At 44.3% G+C, this 19752-nt stretch overlaps 2 protein-coding genes across 3 annotated transcripts in view; both read right to left on the bottom strand.

Moving 5' to 3' along the window:
- ATP6V0D1 (ATPase H+ transporting V0 subunit d1) overlaps positions 1 to 14897 on the bottom strand; it is a 100345-nt gene extending 85448 nt beyond the window's left edge. The window contains exon 1 of one of the 2 annotated variants that reach the window (XM_023495044.2): positions 14619 to 14897. In XM_023495044.2, the coding sequence (XP_023350812.1) occupies positions 14619 to 14751 (133 nt within the window). In that variant the 5' untranslated portion in view covers positions 14752 to 14897. The remainder of the gene's footprint in view (positions 1 to 14618) is intronic. The other variant, XM_003758398.4, reaches the window with a different exon arrangement.
- Positions 14898 to 16237: 1340 nt separating this feature from the next.
- Positions 16238 to 19067, bottom strand: AGRP (agouti related neuropeptide). Its single transcript, XM_012540312.3, has 4 exons — positions 19004 to 19067; positions 18057 to 18234; positions 17392 to 17480; positions 16238 to 16577 (listed from the first exon to the last, which is right to left on the bottom strand). Exons 2-4 carry the CDS (start codon positions 18229 to 18231, stop codon positions 16398 to 16400), a joined length of 444 nt encoding a protein of 147 aa, XP_012395766.2. The 5' UTR covers positions 18232 to 18234; positions 19004 to 19067; the 3' UTR covers positions 16238 to 16397.
- Between the last annotated feature and the right edge of the window lie 685 nt (positions 19068 to 19752).

Genomic DNA, 19752 nt, shown 5'->3' with positions numbered 1-19752 from the left:
TCATGATCAGTAAACCAGTAAATCAGTGACCAAGCAAAGACTAGCAAGCACAGAGTCTCCTGATGTTAGATAATTTTCACTGAATTAGAAACACAATTCAAAAATATTGCTACATTTGGTATATTATTTTTAAGGAGAACTGTGTGAGAGTTTAGAAAGATTGATGTCCAATTTTTAAAAGGGGGAAAGTCTCAGTTTGAAAATGTGTCAATTTATGATGCATTGTTGGTGGAGTTGTGAACGAATCCAACCATTTTGGAGAGTAGTTTGGAACTATGCTCAAAAAGTTATAAAACTGTGCATACCCTTTGATCCAGCAGTGTTACTACTGGGATTATATCCCAAAGAGATTATAAAGAAGGGAAAGGGACCTGTATGTGCACGAATGTTTGTGGCAGCCCTTTTTGTAGTGGCTAGAAACTGGAAACTGAATGGATGTCCATCAGTTGGAGAATGGCTGAATAAATTGTGGTATATGAAAATTATGGAATATTACTGTTCTGTAAGAAATGACCAACAGGATGATTTCAGAAAGGCCTGGAGAGACTTACACGAACTGATGCTGAGTGAAATGAGCAGGACCAGGAGATCATTATATACTTCAACAACAATACTAGATGATGACCAGTTCTGATGGATCAGGCCATCCTCAGCAACGAGATCAACCAAATCATTTCTAATGGAGCAGTAATGAACTGAACTAGCTATGCCCAGAAAAAGAACTCTGGGAGATGACTAAAAACCATTACATTAAATTCCCAATCCCTATATTTATGCACACCTGCATTTTTGATTTCCTTCACAAGCTAATTGTACAATAATTCAGAGTCTGGATTCTTTTTGTACAGCAAAATAATGTTTTGGTCATGTATACTTATTGTGTATCTAAGTTATATTTTAATATATTTAACATCTACTGGTCATCCTGCCATCTAGGGGAGGGGGTGGGGGGTGAGGGTAAGAGGTGAAAAATTGGAACAAGAGGTTGGGCAATTGTTAATCCTGTAAAGTTACCCATGTATATATCCTGTAAATAAAAGGCTATTAAATAAAAATAAAAAAAAAATTAAAAAAATAAAAAAAAGAAAATGTGTCAATTTAGAAAGTCTTGACTGGAAATAAATCAATTTGGCCTTCAGCTTCCTCATCTACAAGATAAAGAGGTGGACTCAGAGATCAATCTCTCAGAGCTCTTTTAACTATCCAACAATTCATGGATTTATGAATTCACTCCTGAAGGTTCTGGAGGAACAAGGTTTGAAAGTACATAAAATGGGTTGGTGTAATTAAAAGAATACTGAATTTGGAGTCAGAGGGGCCAAGTATTATTTATGCAAGTGACTTAATTTTTCTGGGACTCAGTTTCATTATCTGTAAAATGTGGAAAAGCTCTTTCCTCTACCAGCTCTTAACCTTATGATCCTATAATTTTCTGTTTTCATCAGTAAATTATAGGGCTCTGGTACAACATCAGAAACCAGGCCAAAGGAAAGAAGGCAAAAAAGACTGAATAGAGAAAGTTTATGTTCATAACAATCAGTGCCCATTCCAACACTGGATCCCTATTATAAACATTGTGAAACAGGAGTTCTGTAACCAAAGTAGAATGTGGATTGTTGCTGACATTACTATAAACAACTTAGCGATACAAATCTGTAAAATAGAAACTGGAACAAGATGTAATCAACTGAGGAGATGGAAATGCTAACAATGTGAAAGACAGGAAAATAAATCAAGAAACAGGATGGGATGAGCTCTAATATGGAAACAGGGAGTTAACCAAAGGGGTCTCTGGACCAAAAGCAACAAGCAAGGCATGTTCTCTGCCACCTTGGTGACAGTAACATAAACTTCATGGGTAGAGGCAGCAAAGTAGAGAGGAGAGATTTCAACCATGAGTCAAAAGACAAGTATTCCAGTTCTAGTTTGGATACTCATTACCTGCTGAATCTCAACTAAGTCAGTTTTCTCTGAGTCTCAACGTCCCTATCCATAAATTAGAAGAATAGGACTAGAAAACCTCTCTAATTCCAGCTAATTCTGAGCTTAAAATTGAAAAAGCATGTAGCAAGGCAGAAAGATTATGATCTGGAGAAGAAAAAGCCCTCAGGCCTTCACTGAGATCCTGCCAATATTTATCAGTGCTCAGTGTTTTGTTTTACAGCTACTGTACACTGATTTGGTATATGGAATAGACCAAGAATAAATCTTTGCTGTTTCATAAACTCTACTGGCATTTCCTTTTACCTCCACACCACTAAGATCCTGTCCCTTTTGGGCCTGCACTCTGACTACTACCCTTCATATGTGTGGAATAGGCCTCCCTTGAAAGATTTCCCTGATCTTTTCTTTCAAATCCTTTTCTTTCTTTGAGGTCCAAATTAAAGACTATCTCCCTGAAGTTATCCCTGATCCCGTGTGCTGAGGGTCCTGCCCCTTCCCCATATATTACATGCTTTGGACAAGACCGAAAGACCACCAATTTTCTGAGGACAGAGACTGCCTTCTCTTTGTTGCTGTTTCACTAGCATCTTGTACATACGAGGAAGCGTTTAATAAACTAGAAATAATATCTCCAATATGTGCCTTTATTGGTCATTGGACAAAGATTCCACATTTAGCATACTCACTAACTGAAGTTTTACTGACAATTGTAAAAGAAACTCTTTGAGTCTGAACCTTCTGCTCCCTTTCCTGCCATCGTCACTGTAACAGGAGAATGGGGCCAGAGGGCTGAAAGCCATGTTTAAATTTTGTTTCATGAATTGCTTAATTCCCCCCTCCAACTTCATCAATAGGTGGGCCATTATATAGCACCTACTATGGAACAGGCATTATGCTGAGTAGTTCACAAATATCTCATTTGATCCTCACAACCTTGTGAAGTAGGTACTATGATTACCCCCAATTTACAGCTGAGGAAATTGAGGCAAACAGCTGGTAAAATGTCTGAAGCCAGAACTGAACTCAGGTCTTCTTGACCCCATGTCCAGCACTCAATCCACTGTGCCAGCAGCTGCCTCTACTAGTGATGTGCCAGCCCCAAATTAGGTTGGTTAGTTCTTAGAAAACAGACTGCCAGTACTGGAGTCAGACATCAAAGTTTTCCAGCAGGTAGGACAGCCAAGTTTGTGTTCTCCTGGCAAAGCTTTTGAGAACCAGGAGTCACGACCAAAGCCAGAGAGGCATCTCAGTGGGAGTTCACAGTGTGAGGAGTCTAAGAATGTGAGTGAATGATGTCATCACAGGTGGGAAGAGCTGATGGGCTGGTCATGTGAGAGGCCAAGCAGAGTCTCAACGTCAGGAGAAAGCAGGACTCCAGGGCATTGGGTGGACATCCTAGGACATACATCTTAGGGGAGCAAGTGGACAAGATGCACACTGGGCTGATGGACATGAGGGACCATGATCCATTATCCTTAGAGGGAACTCCCTCAGCCAATAGTTGCCAGACCCATCTGAGAAATGTCTGTAAAGTACAGAGGAAGATTCAGGCTCAATGTTAGGACGATATCCTAACAAAAGGGGAAGGAGCTGCCCGATCACTTCAAGATTTCTTGAGGATATTGGAGTGAAGAGCCCTGCTCAAACATGGAATGGAAAAGATAAGATTCCTTCCAACTCTGATCTTCTATAAATCTAATCCCCTGGTTCACTAATTCAGAGCCTTGACCTTAATTTATCTTTTAGATTAGTTGTCTGTACTAGGCACTTGGTCACATGATTATAATTTGAATTCCCTGCCAGGATCCTGCTAGAACTTTCAAATTCTCAAAGACTGCTGCTAGTGGTTCTCAAACTTTGTGGACTCAATATCCCATTCTACTCTCAAAATAGTAAGGATCTCCTCCCTCCAAAGAGCTTTTCTAAATGTGAATTATACCTACCAATATTTACTACATTGGACAATAAAACGTCATAATTAATATAAAAAGTTTTGACCCCTTTCTCTCTACCCTCTTAGCTCCCCATTCCCCCAAAGGGGATCTCTGGACCATACTTTGAAAGTTACCATACTAGAGAAAAGAAACTGGCTATGGAGTCTCTTTCTCAGTCAGACTGTGCTCTTATGGTAAACTGATACAACTGATATCAAACTAAATACTTGTTTGGGATCTAAGGATCAGTGAATCTGAGATCTTACTTTGTCTTCATTAGTCTGATCTATGGTTGAAGGTCTGCTAACTAGGAGAAAGAACATGCATGATCATTAAAATCCAGAGAACTATGATGGAGAAAATAGTTGATGGCACTATGGGAGGTCCATTCGGGTAATCTGGGCCAAACTTCTCACTATACAAATGAAAGAGACTCTGAGAGAGGTTATGACTTGGCCATGTCACACAGATGAGGATCTGAATCCTCTGAGTCTGAATCCAAGCTCCTCCTACTATACTATGCTGCATATTACAACTACTATTCAATAGATGGACTACCCAGAAGAAATGGGATACTTTATTTAGATTCTGGAAGGGTAACAGTTAACTTACACAGCACTCTGTAAATCTTTAAAGTATTTTAATTGAAACACCCTATGTGATAAATGGTGCAAGTATTCACCTAATTATAGGTTTTAGGGATGGAAGGTTCTTTAAAAGTCATCTATTCTAAGTTCCTTATTCTAAAAAGGAGAAAACAGATCAAGGGAAAGTAACTTATCCAGGGTGACATGGGAGAATGGCCCAGCAAAGGACCAAACCTAGCTCTTTTAATGCTGAGATCATTACTCTTGTTTATTCCCATTTAAAAGATGACAAAACTGAAGCTCAGAGAAATTAGCTAACTAGCCCACAGTCATATGGCTGGTAAGCAAGTCAACTGGAATTCTTAATGAGGTCTTCAGCAATGTTTTTTGTTTTTTTTTTTTTTAAACTACAGCATATTATCAACCGATCTACCCAAATATCCCCCAGCATCCTAAGGATGGAATTATATTCAATACCCTTAAGACCAAACATGATGCTACTCAAAGGTTTACTGAAAAGAGCACTAAAATCACTAATTAGAAGAAAGGCTTTTCAGCTTTCTCACAACTTCATGCTAGATAACCTCAATTAAAAAAAAAAAAAAAAAAAAAAAACTCTGATGGAGGAGAATGAGGGCTTAACCCAAAAAGAAAATAAAATCCCAAATTTAGTAAACAAGACAAAATTTCAGCTAGGCAGCTGCTGGTGGGATGAAAAAACCAGCTAAGATGCAAAGAAGAATTCACCCACCCTGAAGGGAATTCCAGTAAAAAGCCTGTCCTCAGGTCCTCGATTTCAATTAGCCTGAAGCAAGTTTCCAAAACTAGCAGGTACCTCTTCACCCATTATTAAAAGGGAGGAAGGGAACAAGAATCTTTTAAAACCCATAAATCACTAGACTTGTGAAAACACAACATAACTTTGAAAGCTAAACATGATGGGTGTGTTTCTCCATCAGAGGACTCTTCTTCATAAGAGCTTTATTCTGTGAATGTCCAGATAACAATGATCAGTGTAAGATTGGAGAATGTTATGGAAAGGATCATGAAGATTATACAGTTCAATAACCCCTCACAGAGGAGCAAAATTAGAGTGTAGTTTAACAGCATATTATAGCAGGAAAAACAAAATATATATGTGATGTAGTTATTCAATTTTAGAAAAAAGGTATTATAATTTAATATGATATTTAAAAAAAACAAAAGGGAGAAGTAGTATGAATAGTCCAGTTTAGAAGAATATTTAAAAAGATAGCAGCTCAGAGAAAATATAGTCTAAGAATCAAGAACACCAAGCACTTGAAGAAAATCCTAGTATTAGGTAATAGGTCCCACTAGTACTGCCTACAAAAAACAGGGAAACTTTCATAAAAAGGAAATCTTCCCTGAGCAAGAACAGGGGAAAATGCCACAGTATATAAGAAGTCAGGTGAGGATTCAAAATTGAAAGGTTCAAAAAAATAAATAAAATGTGTGAGGCACTTGCAAGAAACTCCAAAGTAGACAATAAGAGCTTCAAAACATGAAAGGAAGTCAGTCAAAGAGAGAGTAGAATAAGAAGGGAAAGTTCAATGATTCTACATCAATTATGCAAAGGAGAAATAAGGTTTCTTTGCCAAACTAAGGGTTTGAATGATGAAAATTTTAAGAAGTCGGGCAAAAGGAAATCCTTGGCAAGATTTTGGGTAAGATAGGAAACTGGGACATTAAAATTGGAAATGCAGAAGTTATGAAAGCTGGGGACAGGGGGACAAGAGTTGCTAATCTTTCTCACTTTTAATATTTCTTGACTTTTTCCTCTTCCTGCCTTTCTTACTCCTAGATGTTTTTAGTTCTATCTCTGGACATCTCTCTCTCTGCTTTTGCAGCAAGTAGACACTTAATAAATGTTTGATCATTTTTACTGTATGCACTCTGATTAGTGAAGTATTTTGTTTCCTCCTATTAATTTTCTAAGTGGGGGAGATATCATATAGCATAATAAGTTCCAATTAGATATTCAATCTAAAATTTAAAGATCATGTCATAAATAAAAGAATGGGAGGAGGTTGTTGCAAATAGATCAAAGTCTATGAATGGTTTTCAAAAAAAGAAATTCAAACTATTAACTTCGGAAAAAATTATTCAAATATCTAATAAGCAAAATGCAAATTGCAATTCAGGTTCATTTCACATGCATCTATTTACTAAAGATGATAAAAATCAGATAGTCACTGATAGAAGGAATGTGGAAATACACTGTTGATCGAACTGCTTGGTAAAACAGCTAGGGAATTGAGTGCTAAGCCTGAAGTCAGGAAGACCCAAGTTCAAATTCACTCCTAGCTGCATGACCCTGGGCAAGTCATTTAAACTCTATTTGCCTCAGTTTCCTCATCTGTAAAATGATCTGGAGAAGGAAATAGCAAATCACTTCTCTCCAAGAAGCCCCCAAATGAGGTCACAAAGAGGCAGATGTGACCAAAAACAACAAGAAGAACTGCTAACTGATCTAACCCTTCTAAGAAAATTATTTAGAGTAAACGGGAGAAAAATCACTAAACTTTTCAGGCCCTTTTACCCATTGATGTTATTACTAAATAAAAGCCCCTAAAGAGGTAAAGACAGAAAAAAGGTCTAAAATTACTAAAATATTCACAGTAGCACTATTTATATGGAAACAAATATTGTGGTATATGAATGTACTGCAATGTTATATTTACAAAATAAGAATTCAAAGAAGATGGAACATGAATTCTGAGAAACATAAGAACTGATACAGAGTGAAGTGAGCAGAACCAGCAGAAAAATATCCACAAGGATTACAATAGTACAAATATAAAACAATACTAAGAGGCAGTTGAAGGCAGATTAACTGCAATGAATAACTGTGGCCCTGGAGACCAGATGGGGAAACACATTTCCTTTCCCTCAGGAGAAATATGAGGGACCACAGGTGCAAACTATGGAATACAATGTCTGATAAAGTTGCTTTGTTGTTCACTTTTGCCGTTTTTGTTTGTAACAAATTAGGAATAAAGTGAGAAAAAACTATGGGATAAAAAGTAAAAGACACGAATCAAACAATTAAAAAATGTAAAGATTAAAAAAAGATGATGAGCTATGTTTCTTTAATGTATACATTGAATAAAATGAAGACCATAAACAAAAAGAAATTTAATTGAGATAGTATGGTGCAGTAGAAAATATACTAGACTTAGAATCAGGATTAAATCCTGACTTAGCCTTTATGACCTCTATGACTTTGGGCAAAAACATCATCTATGACTCCGTTTTCTCTCTTGTAAAATGAAAGCACTGAACTAGATGACTCTAAGGTCCCTTACAGCTCTATGATGCTTATGATTTGTTTTTGATTTGTTTTGTTTCTCCTGTAGATTTATAGCTTTTCACAGAGGTAGAGAAAAAGGTTCCTTGCTCTTGGATTATAAACTACTGCTACCACTGCTCTTCATACCAACTAGAGGCAGCCAGGACCTTGAACCCAGAAGCCGTGGGAAGGCTTTGCCCCCCACCTTCAACTACTGGCCCTGCTTCCAGCTCAGCCCCTGCAGCTAATATCCAAAGAAGGGTCCGGCTGTCCCCATTACCTGCAAATAAATTGCTACCTATGAGGCAGGTAAGCCAGCCTAGCTGAAACAGCAAAATAGCCTGAGGAAAAGACATAAAAGCAGCAGATGCCACGGTACATCAAACCACTGGTATCATCTTAACCCTCAGCTCCTTTCAGACCCCACTGAAGAAAGACCAGGACCATGTCATCAGAGAACAGTACATCTCACAGAGCACTAGCCCAGCTTCCAGCTCTGGGCCCTGCAGGTACCAGTGAGAAGAATAATCACTCTGAAGAAGAGGCTCATCTTTGCCCTCAGCCTAGCAACCAGTGACCAATCGCCACTCACGGGAAAGTTAAGCTCAAGAGCTTGGGGAACGCCAAGATCCCCCAGATCACAGACTTCTAGCCAAAACTCCCAGGAGTCATTACTCTAGGAGGCAAAACCTGTAGAGACTGAACCAAAAAACCATTTCTGCAGCTGGATCAGACCCCACCTCCTTAGAAACCACAGCTGATGGCCTAGAAGAAAATTCTAGCCTACAAAATCCATAGCAATGTAAAATGGAACAGAGATTTTTATTAGTGGAAATTCATTAAAGAAAAGGCATTAACATCTGCTCTGCTGTTCGCCCCTATTTTTCACAGGGCCCGTATCTGACATCTCTTGTATGGTTTTCTTGCATTAGAATGTGAGCTCTGAGAGCAGGTCTTGTTACTATCTCTGCTTTTCTCTTTGCATCCCCAGCATTTAGCACAGTAAGGGCTTAATAAATGTTTTCCCATCCATTCACAAGGAATCTTCTCAGTGATCCATTTTGCAATTTGGAAATAAATGGCTGAGGGATTTTCAAATTTTTTTTTCAAAATTTCAAAATTATTTTCAAAAATAGTCAACAGACAATAAAATCAACATAAAACTGTAAATGTATGCCCTAGTCCTTGGGTAAAATCACCTCCCTGATCTATAAAATGAAGGATCTCAGACAAAATAATCCCTAAATTGCTTTCTTACTTGTAAGATGATATAACAATTACAAAAATGTGTCATTTCAACATATCCCTTCCTTATTTCAAAAAAATACAAATGGAAAGGAGATAGCAAGAAGTCAGGAAGGAAAAAGGAAAAAAACTGAATGAGGAATAAAAATGATAGCCTAACTATTAGGGCTGGACACATTTAGGGACTGCCCTGTTTAGCCCCCTTATTTTATTGATTGAGAAACTGAGTCCCAGAGATTAAAGCATGACTACATACTCCAGAGTCAGAGAGTATACCCCACCCAGCCAGACTGACACATTATCCCAGTAGTGGAGGACTGACTTGTCAATCGGATGGAAATAACCCTTGATACCACCCCACTCCAAGTGTTACGTAACCCTGCTTCTAAACTTCAAAGGGGATGACCAGCGCGCCAGGAGATGTATTCATGACATAACTGAAGAAACTGTTGGTAACAACCTTCCTGCATTATGCACCAACATATCACAGTGTATTGTGGACACCTGGATGGTACAAGGGATACTGGACCTGGAGGCAAGAAGACTCACCTTCCTGAGTTCAAATCTGCCCTCAGACACTTCCTAGATGTGTGACCCTTGAGTCAGGCACTTCCCTGTTTGTCTCCATTTCCTCATCTGTAAAACGAGCTGGAGAAAGAAATGGCCAACCACTCCTGTATCTCTGCCAAGAAAACCCCAGATGGGGTCACAGTCAGAGATGACTGAACAACAACAAATCACTTTGTATTAAAGATATCCTTATTTCCCTGGAGAGACTTACATGAACTGATGCTGAGTGAAATGAGCAGGACCAGGGGATCATTATATACTTCAACAACAATACTATATGATGACCAGTTCTGATGGATCAGGCCATCCTCAGCAACGAGATCAACCAAATCATTTCTAATGGAGCAGTAATGAACTGAACCAGCTATGCCCAGAAAAAGAACTCTGGGAGATGACTAAAAACCATTACATTGAATTCCCAATCCCTATATTTATGCACACCTGCATTTTTGATTTCCTTCACGAGCTAATTGTACAATATTTCAGAGTCTGATTCTTTTTGTACAGCAAAATAACGGTTTGGTCATGTATACTTATTGTGTATCTAATTTATATTTTAATATATTTAACATCTAATGGTCATCCTGCCATCTAGGGGAGGGGGTGGGGGGAGGTAAGAGGTGAAAAATTGGAACAAGAGGTTTGGCAATTGTTAATGCTGTAAAGTTACCCATGTATATATCCTGTAAATAAAAGGCTATTTAAAAAAAAAAAAAAAAGATATCCTTATTTCTGCCTGTCTTTTTCCTAGATAAACTTCAGAGGAGTAGGGATCATCTAAACTCTGTACATGTTCTACAAAGTTCTGGGAGTATCCTGTTGGGATGAGCCACTTTAACAAGGACTGATTACTTCTCATCATGAAGATTCCAGAAATACAGAACTCAGATACTAGCGTCTGGAGGTCTGACAATCAAGCCACAGTATGGTCATTTAACACTCAGCCTCACTGTCCCAGGTCACAACTTAACGATCAAAAAGGTCAGAGCGGAGAGGGAACATAAAGATTACATAATCCAACTCCCTAACTTTACAGATTGGGAAACTGAGACATAGCAAAGTAACTTGCCCCAGACCATACTGCTAGTTACTGGCAAAGTCAGGATTCAAGCCTACAACTGCATGGCCACATACACATAGAGGCAAATGTTCAATCATATGAATTATTCCAATTCTGTTACTAGGCCAACAAAGCCCATTCTTGGACTTACTTGGCACTTATGACCTATTTTCTTAAATATCAATATCTCAAGGACCAAAAACTAAGAGCAATAAACTTTATTACTTGGAGGTATCGGGAATCTCCTCCAGAATGGAGATCACAGCATGCAGAGCTTTAGGTCTTTAGAGATCATCTAGTCTAAGAAAATAAAATTTACAATCTTTAGCCTAGCATTCCAGTCCTTCCAAAAGCTGGGGCTACCTTGACTTTCCAACTATGTCTCATACTACTTTCTCTCAATACATTCTATGGTCTAGCCAAAATGGACTGTTCTCAATTCCTAGAGCACAACTCGGGAAGCTCTTGTCTCTCCTCATGTCTGGAACATTCTCAATCATTCCAGATCAACTGTCATGTCTTCCTTGAGACCTCTCCCAACCTCGTTCAGCAATGATACTTCTCCCACTTACCTTCTAATGTAGAACTTACACATTTAGCAAAACCCTCCAGACCCAGACTGTTTTTGCTTAAAGGAACTCTGCCTTAAAGGACCAGCTGCCGTCAGAAGCTATTGCTAGGAGGTGGGGTCCGATGGAAAGGAACTACCTATGTGATAGTATTTTTTTAAGCATTCATAAATAGTTAGAGCCAAAAGAGATCTTAGAGATCACTAACTCCAATCTCTTTATTATATAGGTAAATAAAATAGAGGTCCAGAGTGAGGAAGTGATTTATCCCTCCACACCATGTTGCTTATCAATAACAAGACTGTCTCTAGTGATTCTTCAACAGTAATGGTGCTACTGAAGACCCTGAAGCTAGAAGCTAAAGTGGAAAGAGATTCTAAAAGTGAGATCTCTATCCATAAGCATTCAGTAAATACTTCATGTTTTCCAGGAAATAGATAAGTCTCTGGGCCACTGTGGTATCAGAAGCTTTATCATTGCCAGAGTTGAAGAAAACAATGGGGAAAAAAAAGATCTTAACAGTCTTTGATGTTGCTCAGCAATGGCAGTATGAGATTTGGTGTGAGAAGGCTAATGATAAGGGTATCACACTCCATTATGGTTATCTGCGATAGATAGAAAGGGAAAACAAACTCTTTACCCCTCCCCAAAGCAAAGAGAAAAGGTGCTAAAGTACGTGGCTGTGGGTCTAGAAGGAATGTTTTAGAAACATGGAAGGGTCCATCTATTGTAGGATAGTGCTGGCCATTAAGATCTTTCAGGAAGTCCAAGGATTTCTCCTGAGCCATCTGTAGGCTGCTGAGAATATAATGATAGCACAATTATACAATGATTTTATGTTTCAAAGCTTTGCATTAACTCTGTAAGGAACATAGCGCAACTATACTCTCCATTTCACAGGTGAGGAAATTAAGATACGGAGAGGTTAATTTGCCAGCAAAAATTATGCCCACAGAACTGGAACTATCAATTGACTCCAAACCCAGCTCTTTCTACTATACCACACGGGCGATGTTCAACAGTTCAGACATTTTATTAATTATCTACAACAAACAATAAGTGCCTATTGTGTGCAAGGTGGCATTCTGGGCATTGAGGATACAAAGACAAATACAATCCCTGTCCTCAAGGGCCCTGTATTGGATTGGGGGAAAATATGTATACAGGTAAGTACAAAGTAATTTGGGGATGGGAACTGCAGGAGGAAGGAAGCATAGAGAAAGGATTCATGTAGGATGCAGAATCTAAGCTAAGCCTTGTGGAGAATTAGGGATAGCAAGAAGTAGAGGTGCCCCCCACGAAGGGAGCACATTACAAGCTTAGAGGATAGGCAGGGCAAAAATACCAAAGGTACATAAAATATGAGTACAAGGAACAAACAAGCACCAATGTGGCCAGAAAAGTGTGACAGGAAGTACTTACTGTACCACAATTTCAGGAAAGGCAGGTTGGAGCTGCATTGTAAAGGCTCTAAATGCCAAAGAGAATAAATGGCAATTCTGTGATTCTGTGGAGATGGAATCTAAGAGATCTAAAAAGTGGCTGGATCGGGGGAGGTCAAGAGTCCAGGGTGACTCACTAAAAAGATGTGTAAAGCATTACTGGATGCTAGACACAAGAGACAAACATGATGCAGTCAGTCCTTGTCCTCAGGGAGCTTGCCTCCCACTGTAGTTACAGCATGTATACAGATAAGTAAATATGAGGTAATTTGAAGAGGGAGTAGGGGGAAGGAATTAAATATCGATAAAGCATCTATTATGTGCCAGGGCAGTGCCCTAAACACTATATAAATATTATCTCATTTGATCTCCACAACCATCCTTGTGATGTAAGGAGTCTTATTATCCCCGTTTTAGTTGAGAAAATTGAGACAAGCAGAGGATCACACAGCTAGTGAATGTCTGAGCCTTGGACTCAGATCTTCCAAACTTGGGGCCAAGTGTTCTAATCCAGCGACACAAAGCTGCCTTCAGGGTTAGGGAGTCAAACTGTTAGCGAGAGAATCCCAAAGGATGCTAGAAACACAAAGGCTTCCGTAAGAAGTGGCAACTGAGCTGAATCTTGAGGGACCCCAAGGATTGGAAGGTGAAGGCAAGAAAGCTGTAAATTTCAGGCTCCAGAGAGAGGATCCTTGTGCAAAAGCAAGAAATGGGAGATGGAACACCGAGTTCAAGGAACAATTAGTACAGCTCAGGACAGGAAAGAGTAGGCAGGGACTAGAAAGGCTGTCACCAGATTTTGAAGGTCCATCAGCGCCAGACGATCCCTATTACGTTTTGTCCTGGAAATAGCACTGAATCACTGAAGATGTTTATTCACTTTGTGGTTCATCAAGAATTCTTTTCAAAAAAGGATCTTAATGAAAGGGACTAAAGAGACGGAAAATCCCTAGATAAATATGGACACAAATACTCTGTGCGGACCCTACCTCCGATCTTATCTAGAGGAAATCTAATTAAAACAGTTACAAGACAAAGTAGAAAGAAATCACAAAATAACCCCCCTTGGAGGTGAGTGTGCAGGGGTGGGAGAGGCAGATTCGTTCCCGTGCACCGGCAAGGGGAGAGGTGCGGAAATTACTCGCACAGGTGCCTGAAGGGCTTTACAATTCCTTAAACGATATTAGCCCGAGCAGACCAGCAGCTGCCTCTCTCAGCAGCCTACTCCAGAAACTCTGATGTAACCAGGGAGTGTCTCCGCACGCCCCCCGGCCCCCGCAGGAGAGTCACCGGCACCGGAGCCGCCCTCGGGAGGACTCCCAGGGTCCAGCACAGTCTCCCGTTTTCCAGGGGCTCCCGCCCCCAGCCGGCTCGCCGCAGCAAACCCCCCCCCGCGGCCCCCTCCTCCCCCGGCGGGACGCCTTCCGCGCAGACTCCTCCCACTTCCCGCCCCCGCACTCCGTGCTGGACAGCGGCCTCCGCTAAGGTGCCGTTGTGCACGGGAGGACGGCGGGTCGGAACTGCACAGGCCAAAGAAAGAGCGGAGGCAGGGGAGGAGGAAGCTGCTGGGGCGGGGGCGGGGGACGATGCCGCGGCCCGCCCGGCGCAGGAGGAACTCTTCCACCTGCTGGGCAGAGCCGGCCCGCGGAGGAAGGAAGCCGCCCGGACCGAGCAGTCGCGGGGCAGCGAGCAATCCGGGAGGCGGCGGGGTCCCGGCTCCGGCCCGCCCTCCCTCCCCTCCCCCAAGCCCCTTCCCCGTGGCCCGCCCCAGAGCTCTCTGAGCCTGCGTGCGCGCCCGCCGGGGCCTCGCGCCCCCTTCTCCCCGATCCGCCTCCCCGGAGCAGAGGGGGCACCGCGGCCTGTACTCCGCGGGGCCGAGCTAGCCCTGCCTTCCCCCCTCCTTCCCCGCGGCGCGCTCAGCCTCGCGCTCCCCCCGGGCCCGGCGGGCCTCGCTCACCCTCGAGCGTCTCGCACTGCACCAGGTTGACGTAATCCGACTGGCTCAGCACCCCGGCCTTGAGACCCCGGACCAAGCCCTCCAGGTAGCCATTGTCCACATTGAAGTAGAGCTCGGGGAAAGCCGACATCATGGCTGAGGCGGCTCGGGCCGTCGGGGAGTTTAAAGGGGGAACTAGAGCCGAACCGGAACCGGACCGGGCATGTGATCCCACCCCCAAGGATCAGGTGACGCGTCGCCCGGGCGGCGGCACTGACAGCTGAGTCAGATGACAACCCCTCCGCCCAGGTCACATGATCCAGGGCCGAGGAGAACTATTGGCTTACGGTGGCTCCGGGCTTCACGGGACACATTGCGCATGAGCGGGGTGACTGTCTCACTGCGCGTGAGCGAGAGCGTCCTAGTTCCCCGGGGAGAGAGGTGGGAATAGAGTTTGAAAGGTACTTTTGGCTCGGGATGTTTGGGGGTCTCTGCCTGGCGGCCTGCGCGTCCCTTCCTTGCGGGACGTTGTCTTTTGAAGGAGCATCATCGCCTTCCCGAGGAAAGTGGGGGGAGGGGGCGCTAGTTAGATTAACTCTCTCCCTCCCCCACTCTCCATTTCCCCCGGAGAGGCGGAAAGCCCGGAGCTTTGCAACATCCCCTCTCCTCCCCGAGCCTCAGGGTCCTGGGTTGGGCAACAAAGACATGCCTCCTGGTTCTGCCTTTCTCCTTATCTCAAGGATCCCTACCAGATGAACCCGTGGAAGGTCCGGCTGGGCTGTGATACTGATCTCTGTAGAGAAAGGTCACTTGTCTCTCTGGTGTTTTCCCCATCGCCTCCTTCCCCCCGGAAATAAAACAGCCCGTTCTAGATACCATCACAGTATTTAAGGAACCGTCTTAGTAGCGAAGCGCTGGCAGTGTTGTGTCACTGGGCACTCGGCAACTCTGCGAGTCACCATTTCCCCCATTTAACAGCTGCGTCAACCGAGGCAGAGAACTGCCGTGCCCGGGGTGGCGCGCCGCCCGAGACCGATGCCCAAGGCCCGCGCGCCGCGCGTGAGCAAAGGCCGGACCACCAGTAGCCGCTTGTCTAGGGTGTCGTCGAGGGGATGGGAGCTTGATTAGCTATGTATGATGCCTTAGTTTCTACAGATCGGGGACCGGTGCTTGTTTCTCCCACCGCGCCTAACGCAATTATTGATCAAAATCCAAGGTTCTTAATAAATAGTTAGAAATATTTTTTCTTCAAATGCTGGGAAGAGGAAGTTCCGCAGGGCTGAAGTGCTGAGTTATTTTTTTTTTTTGGGGGGGGGAGGGGAGATAAAAGGTCACGTGTGCAGTTGGGGAAAATTCTAGAAGAGATCCTGGGTTTGGAATGGAATAAGCTCGGGTTCGAATGTCACCCAGCGGGCAAACTAACTTCCCCGAACTTTTACCCTTCTTATTTGTAAGATGGGGACGGACCCTTCCCAAAGGTGTCGTGGTTTTGGGGGGGTTGTTCTGTGACCCTTCGAAGCAATTAAAGCCGTTGTGATGGGCTAAATCGGAAGGCAACGCCAGGATCAGCGTGTGGACCGAGTAAGGTTCGGGACGCCGCCCTGGGCGGAGAGAGCGCTTGCCCCGCGTCTCCCCCTCCCCAGTCCCGTCTAGGATCACCCGGCCCCGGGCCCTGCCCGAGGTTTGTCCCCGAGCCGAGAACAAGGAAAAGCCTCACAGCCGCGGGTCTCCAGCTTTGCTCTCGGGAGCCTTTATTGGCGCTCAGACCCGTCCGGCTTCCGCCGGCCCCAGCCCAGCCCCCTAGTTGCGGCTGCAGGGGTAGCTGGCGCCGAGCTTGCGGCAGTAGCAGAAGGAGTTAAAGAAGCGGCAGTAACAGGTGGCGCACGGGTCGCAGCAGGGCACTTGGTGCCCCAGGCAGGACTCGAGGAGGCGCACGCAGCGGCGGGGCGAGCGATCTTCGCGGCTCATGGGGCCCGGCACCTGGGGAGGTCGGAGAGGGGGGCTCAGCGGCTGCCAGCCCGGCGCTAACTCGCTGCTCTCAGTCCCGAGGGGGCCGGGGCCCCCGCACGGGCTTCTCAGATTCCGGGGGGAAGAAAAAAGGGAGATCCCAAGACTTGCAGGCTGGGGGACTGAGAACCCGAAGGGACCTCCAAGCGATCAAAACTCGCTCTGCCCTCGCTTCACAGTGGGAGGCGGACTTACAGGAGCCCAAAGGGCCAGTGAGTCTCAGAGAGGTCGCAGCCCGCCAGGACCTTTGGCTCCGTATTGTGCCTGAAAGCAGTGCGTGGGTGGGGGCGTCGAGCCTCGGCTTAGCTCTGAAATTCCCGATTCTGAGAAAAAGGCTCCATTGCCCCACGGGAGCTCCCCCAACCGCTTTCCTTTATTGAAGACTTTCCCTCAGACCCTGAATTCGCACTTTTAAGGTTGATAAAACACTTAGCTTGCATTAACATTCGTATCTTCCAACAAAACTGTGGGAAGGCATCACGGGATACAATTCAATTCAGCAAGCGCTAAATTATCAGGGTCCTACTACGTGCTCAACAAATATGGAAGGACTCGGCGGGCTTCCTGACTCGAGCATTTCCCCCCCATCACACTGTCTTTTCTCTTGCCACCTGTGCGAACTCAGGCAAAGTATTCAGTCTCTGAGACAATCTCCTCACCTAGACGGTCTCTTAAGATCTTTTCCTGTTCTAAGTTCTGTGACCGTAGGAGGAGGTAGGAATGTTTTCTCCTTTCTGCCAGGAGCCTACATCTTGGGGCCTTGTTTCTTCCCTGCAGGGATACTTACCCCAGGTGCCAGAGCCTCGGGGTCTTGCAGGAGGGATTCTTCTGCCAGCTCTGATGCCATCTGCTCCAGTTCTGGTTGTATCCCGGGGCCTGGCAGGGAGAGAGGAGGTGAAGGGAAGGTAGTAGCCCTACCTAGTCCAGTCCAACCCAGCCTGCCAGAAAATCCCTAGAGGGGGAGATTGGGCAAAAAAAAGGGGGGGGGGGAACTAAGGAGAATGAAAAGGAGTGTGTAGGGGAGGAGATATAATCCAGGCCCAGGAGGATTTAGTTCTAAAGATGGGCTGCAGTCCCTAATTCGAGTGTGGTTCAGTGGAAGAACACTGGGTTTGGGGACAGGCCGAACCTGGGTTCAATTCCTGTTGTACAGTATCAGAACTGAGAAGGACTTCAAAGGTTTCATCTGGGAAAGAGTCTTAAGAAAGGGGAAAGGGAAAAGGCAAAGCCAGAAGGAACATGTTTCTTGCTCAACCCTCCCATTTTACAGCGGATTACAACATAGGACCCTGAGTTGCATTAAATGATCTTAGAGATCTTTTCTAGCTTCTTAAGTGAGTAGACACGAGCCTTGAGGAAAAGGGGGAAAATCCTTAAATTTGATCTTTGGGGGCCTCAGATGGAAATCTTTGTTCTCTTAGTTGTCCACAACCCTCAGATTTCAGTACTGACCTGAGAGTCCCAGAGAAGTATCAGGGGCTGAGTGCAGGAGTCCAGGGTACAGAGCTTGACTTGACCTACTCAGTCTGGAGCCGATGGCATCTGGGTATTGCCGAGTGCTCTGGGCACCCAGGGTGGTGGGAAATCCCTGCAGCACGGCCCAACTCAGCAGCAAAGCATTCAACATGGTCTGGCATAGACATTGTGAAAACATGGAATCAGTCTGTGCTGCAAGGGCTCCTGAGTCTCATAATGTTGTGCCACAATTCCCTTTTATTGTCCTGACTCAGTTTCCCTAAATTGTTCTGCCTCAATCCCCTTAGTTGCAACCCACCCCCCTCCAGTTCATTAGGACTGATATAACTCAGAGCTAGTTACTCTAAAGTTATAAATTATAAATGTGTAATCTCAAGATAAGGGGGAGTTCAGACTTCCTGGCTCCTAATCCCTCCTAAATCACCAAGAATTTATGGTCCTACCTCTGACCCTGTCAGAACCCGATTGATAGTCTGTTCTAGCTCTCAGGGCTCTGTCTCTGTCCTTGCCCTGGTAGCTTGGAGCCATGTGCATATATATATGTCATTGAGAACTCACATTGGCTGCTGGATGCTTTGGACATCAGCCCTGGGGGCATCGTACCCCCAGCACAATCTCCCTTTCAAATAAAATGTTAAAAACTCTCTAATCTCTATCTTGCTTCAGTTTCTCCAGCATTACAATAACTCTCTCCAAATCCCTAGTCTGCATTACTTAGTCTTCAGTACTCATACCCTCATCCCCGGAACTTCCCAGACATTAATCTTATACTCCCACTACTGTCCCTGATCCTTACCATGAGTGGAAGACTTCTCTTTGAAGAAGTCACCACTCTTTCCCAGATAGCAATAATGGGGCTGGGGTCCCAAAGACCATTCCCTCCCCCATGTTGAATTTTAGAGGCTCAAGCCCAGGGGTCTCACCGCCTATGAATTTGTCCTTGTCCCTTTCTTTTTCCTTGGAGATATCCTCTTCCATCTGTCCTCCCAGCGGGCCCCCTGTTTATATATTCAGGCCCTAATGAAGAGGCAGGCCACATGACTCCTTGGTAGGGTGGGGGAGTGAAGGGGTCATCCATGAGCCAGAGCCAATGTGCTTTGAGGTTCCCGCCCTCTCTATCCTCAGCACTGGGGGTGGGGTATTGTCCTAGGGTGGGCTGTATATGAGGTAGGACTAGGGAGCTACCCCCTTGGGGTCTGAAGCCTCTGCCCTTTGGCCTCCCTCATCCTTGCTTTCAAAGCTGAATCAAGGCTAATTTGGGGTTCAGCCTAAGAACCCATGACAAAGAGGAGTCGGGGGTCCCCCATTCTTGTGGATGTAAAATGGGGCTAGTTAAATAGGGAATGGTCATGTTTCTCTGGACTGGGAAGAGGGAACAGGAAAGGAAGCAAAATAGTAGAATAAGGGGTATAGGCGTGATTAGGAGTAACAAGGCAGGCAGGCAGCAAAGAGCTTTTTAATTTGTGGCCACAATGCTATCCACCCACTCCACTTCAGAGCTTAGTAATCAAGGCCCTGGGCAACCTGTTCTATTTCCTCAGCTTCCAGGAAAACAGAATGAGAGAAAACGGTTGTCCCCCACTGGGAGAGAGAAAAACCTTGGGGGAGGTTGGAGGGGGGGGGGTTGTTGTGATGAAGGACCAACTGTTTGCTAAGGGAACATACCCTGCTG

The sequence above is a fragment of the Sarcophilus harrisii genome, chromosome 2 (assembly GCF_902635505.1).
Source record: "Sarcophilus harrisii chromosome 2, mSarHar1.11, whole genome shotgun sequence".
In the NCBI taxonomy this organism is placed as follows: domain Eukaryota; kingdom Metazoa; phylum Chordata; class Mammalia; order Dasyuromorphia; family Dasyuridae; genus Sarcophilus; species Sarcophilus harrisii.
The sequence above is the reverse complement of the archived record's forward strand: the minus strand, read 5'-3'. Positions and strand labels throughout refer to the sequence as shown.

Excerpts from the sequence above, each read along its gene's own strand:
- AGRP (XM_012540312.3), bottom strand. The coding sequence starts at position 18,231 with ATGTTGAATGCTTTGCTGCTGAGTTGGGCCGTGCTGCAGGGATTTCCC. Across the intron at positions 17,481-18,056 it reads TACTTCTCTGGGACTCTCAG|GCCCCGGGATACAACCAGAA; the intron begins GTCAGTACTGAA and ends TCTCCCTGCCAG. Across the intron at positions 16,578-17,391 it reads CCGAGGCTCTGGCACCTGGG|GTGCCGGGCCCCATGAGCCG; the intron begins GTAAGTATCCCT and ends CGACCTCCCCAG.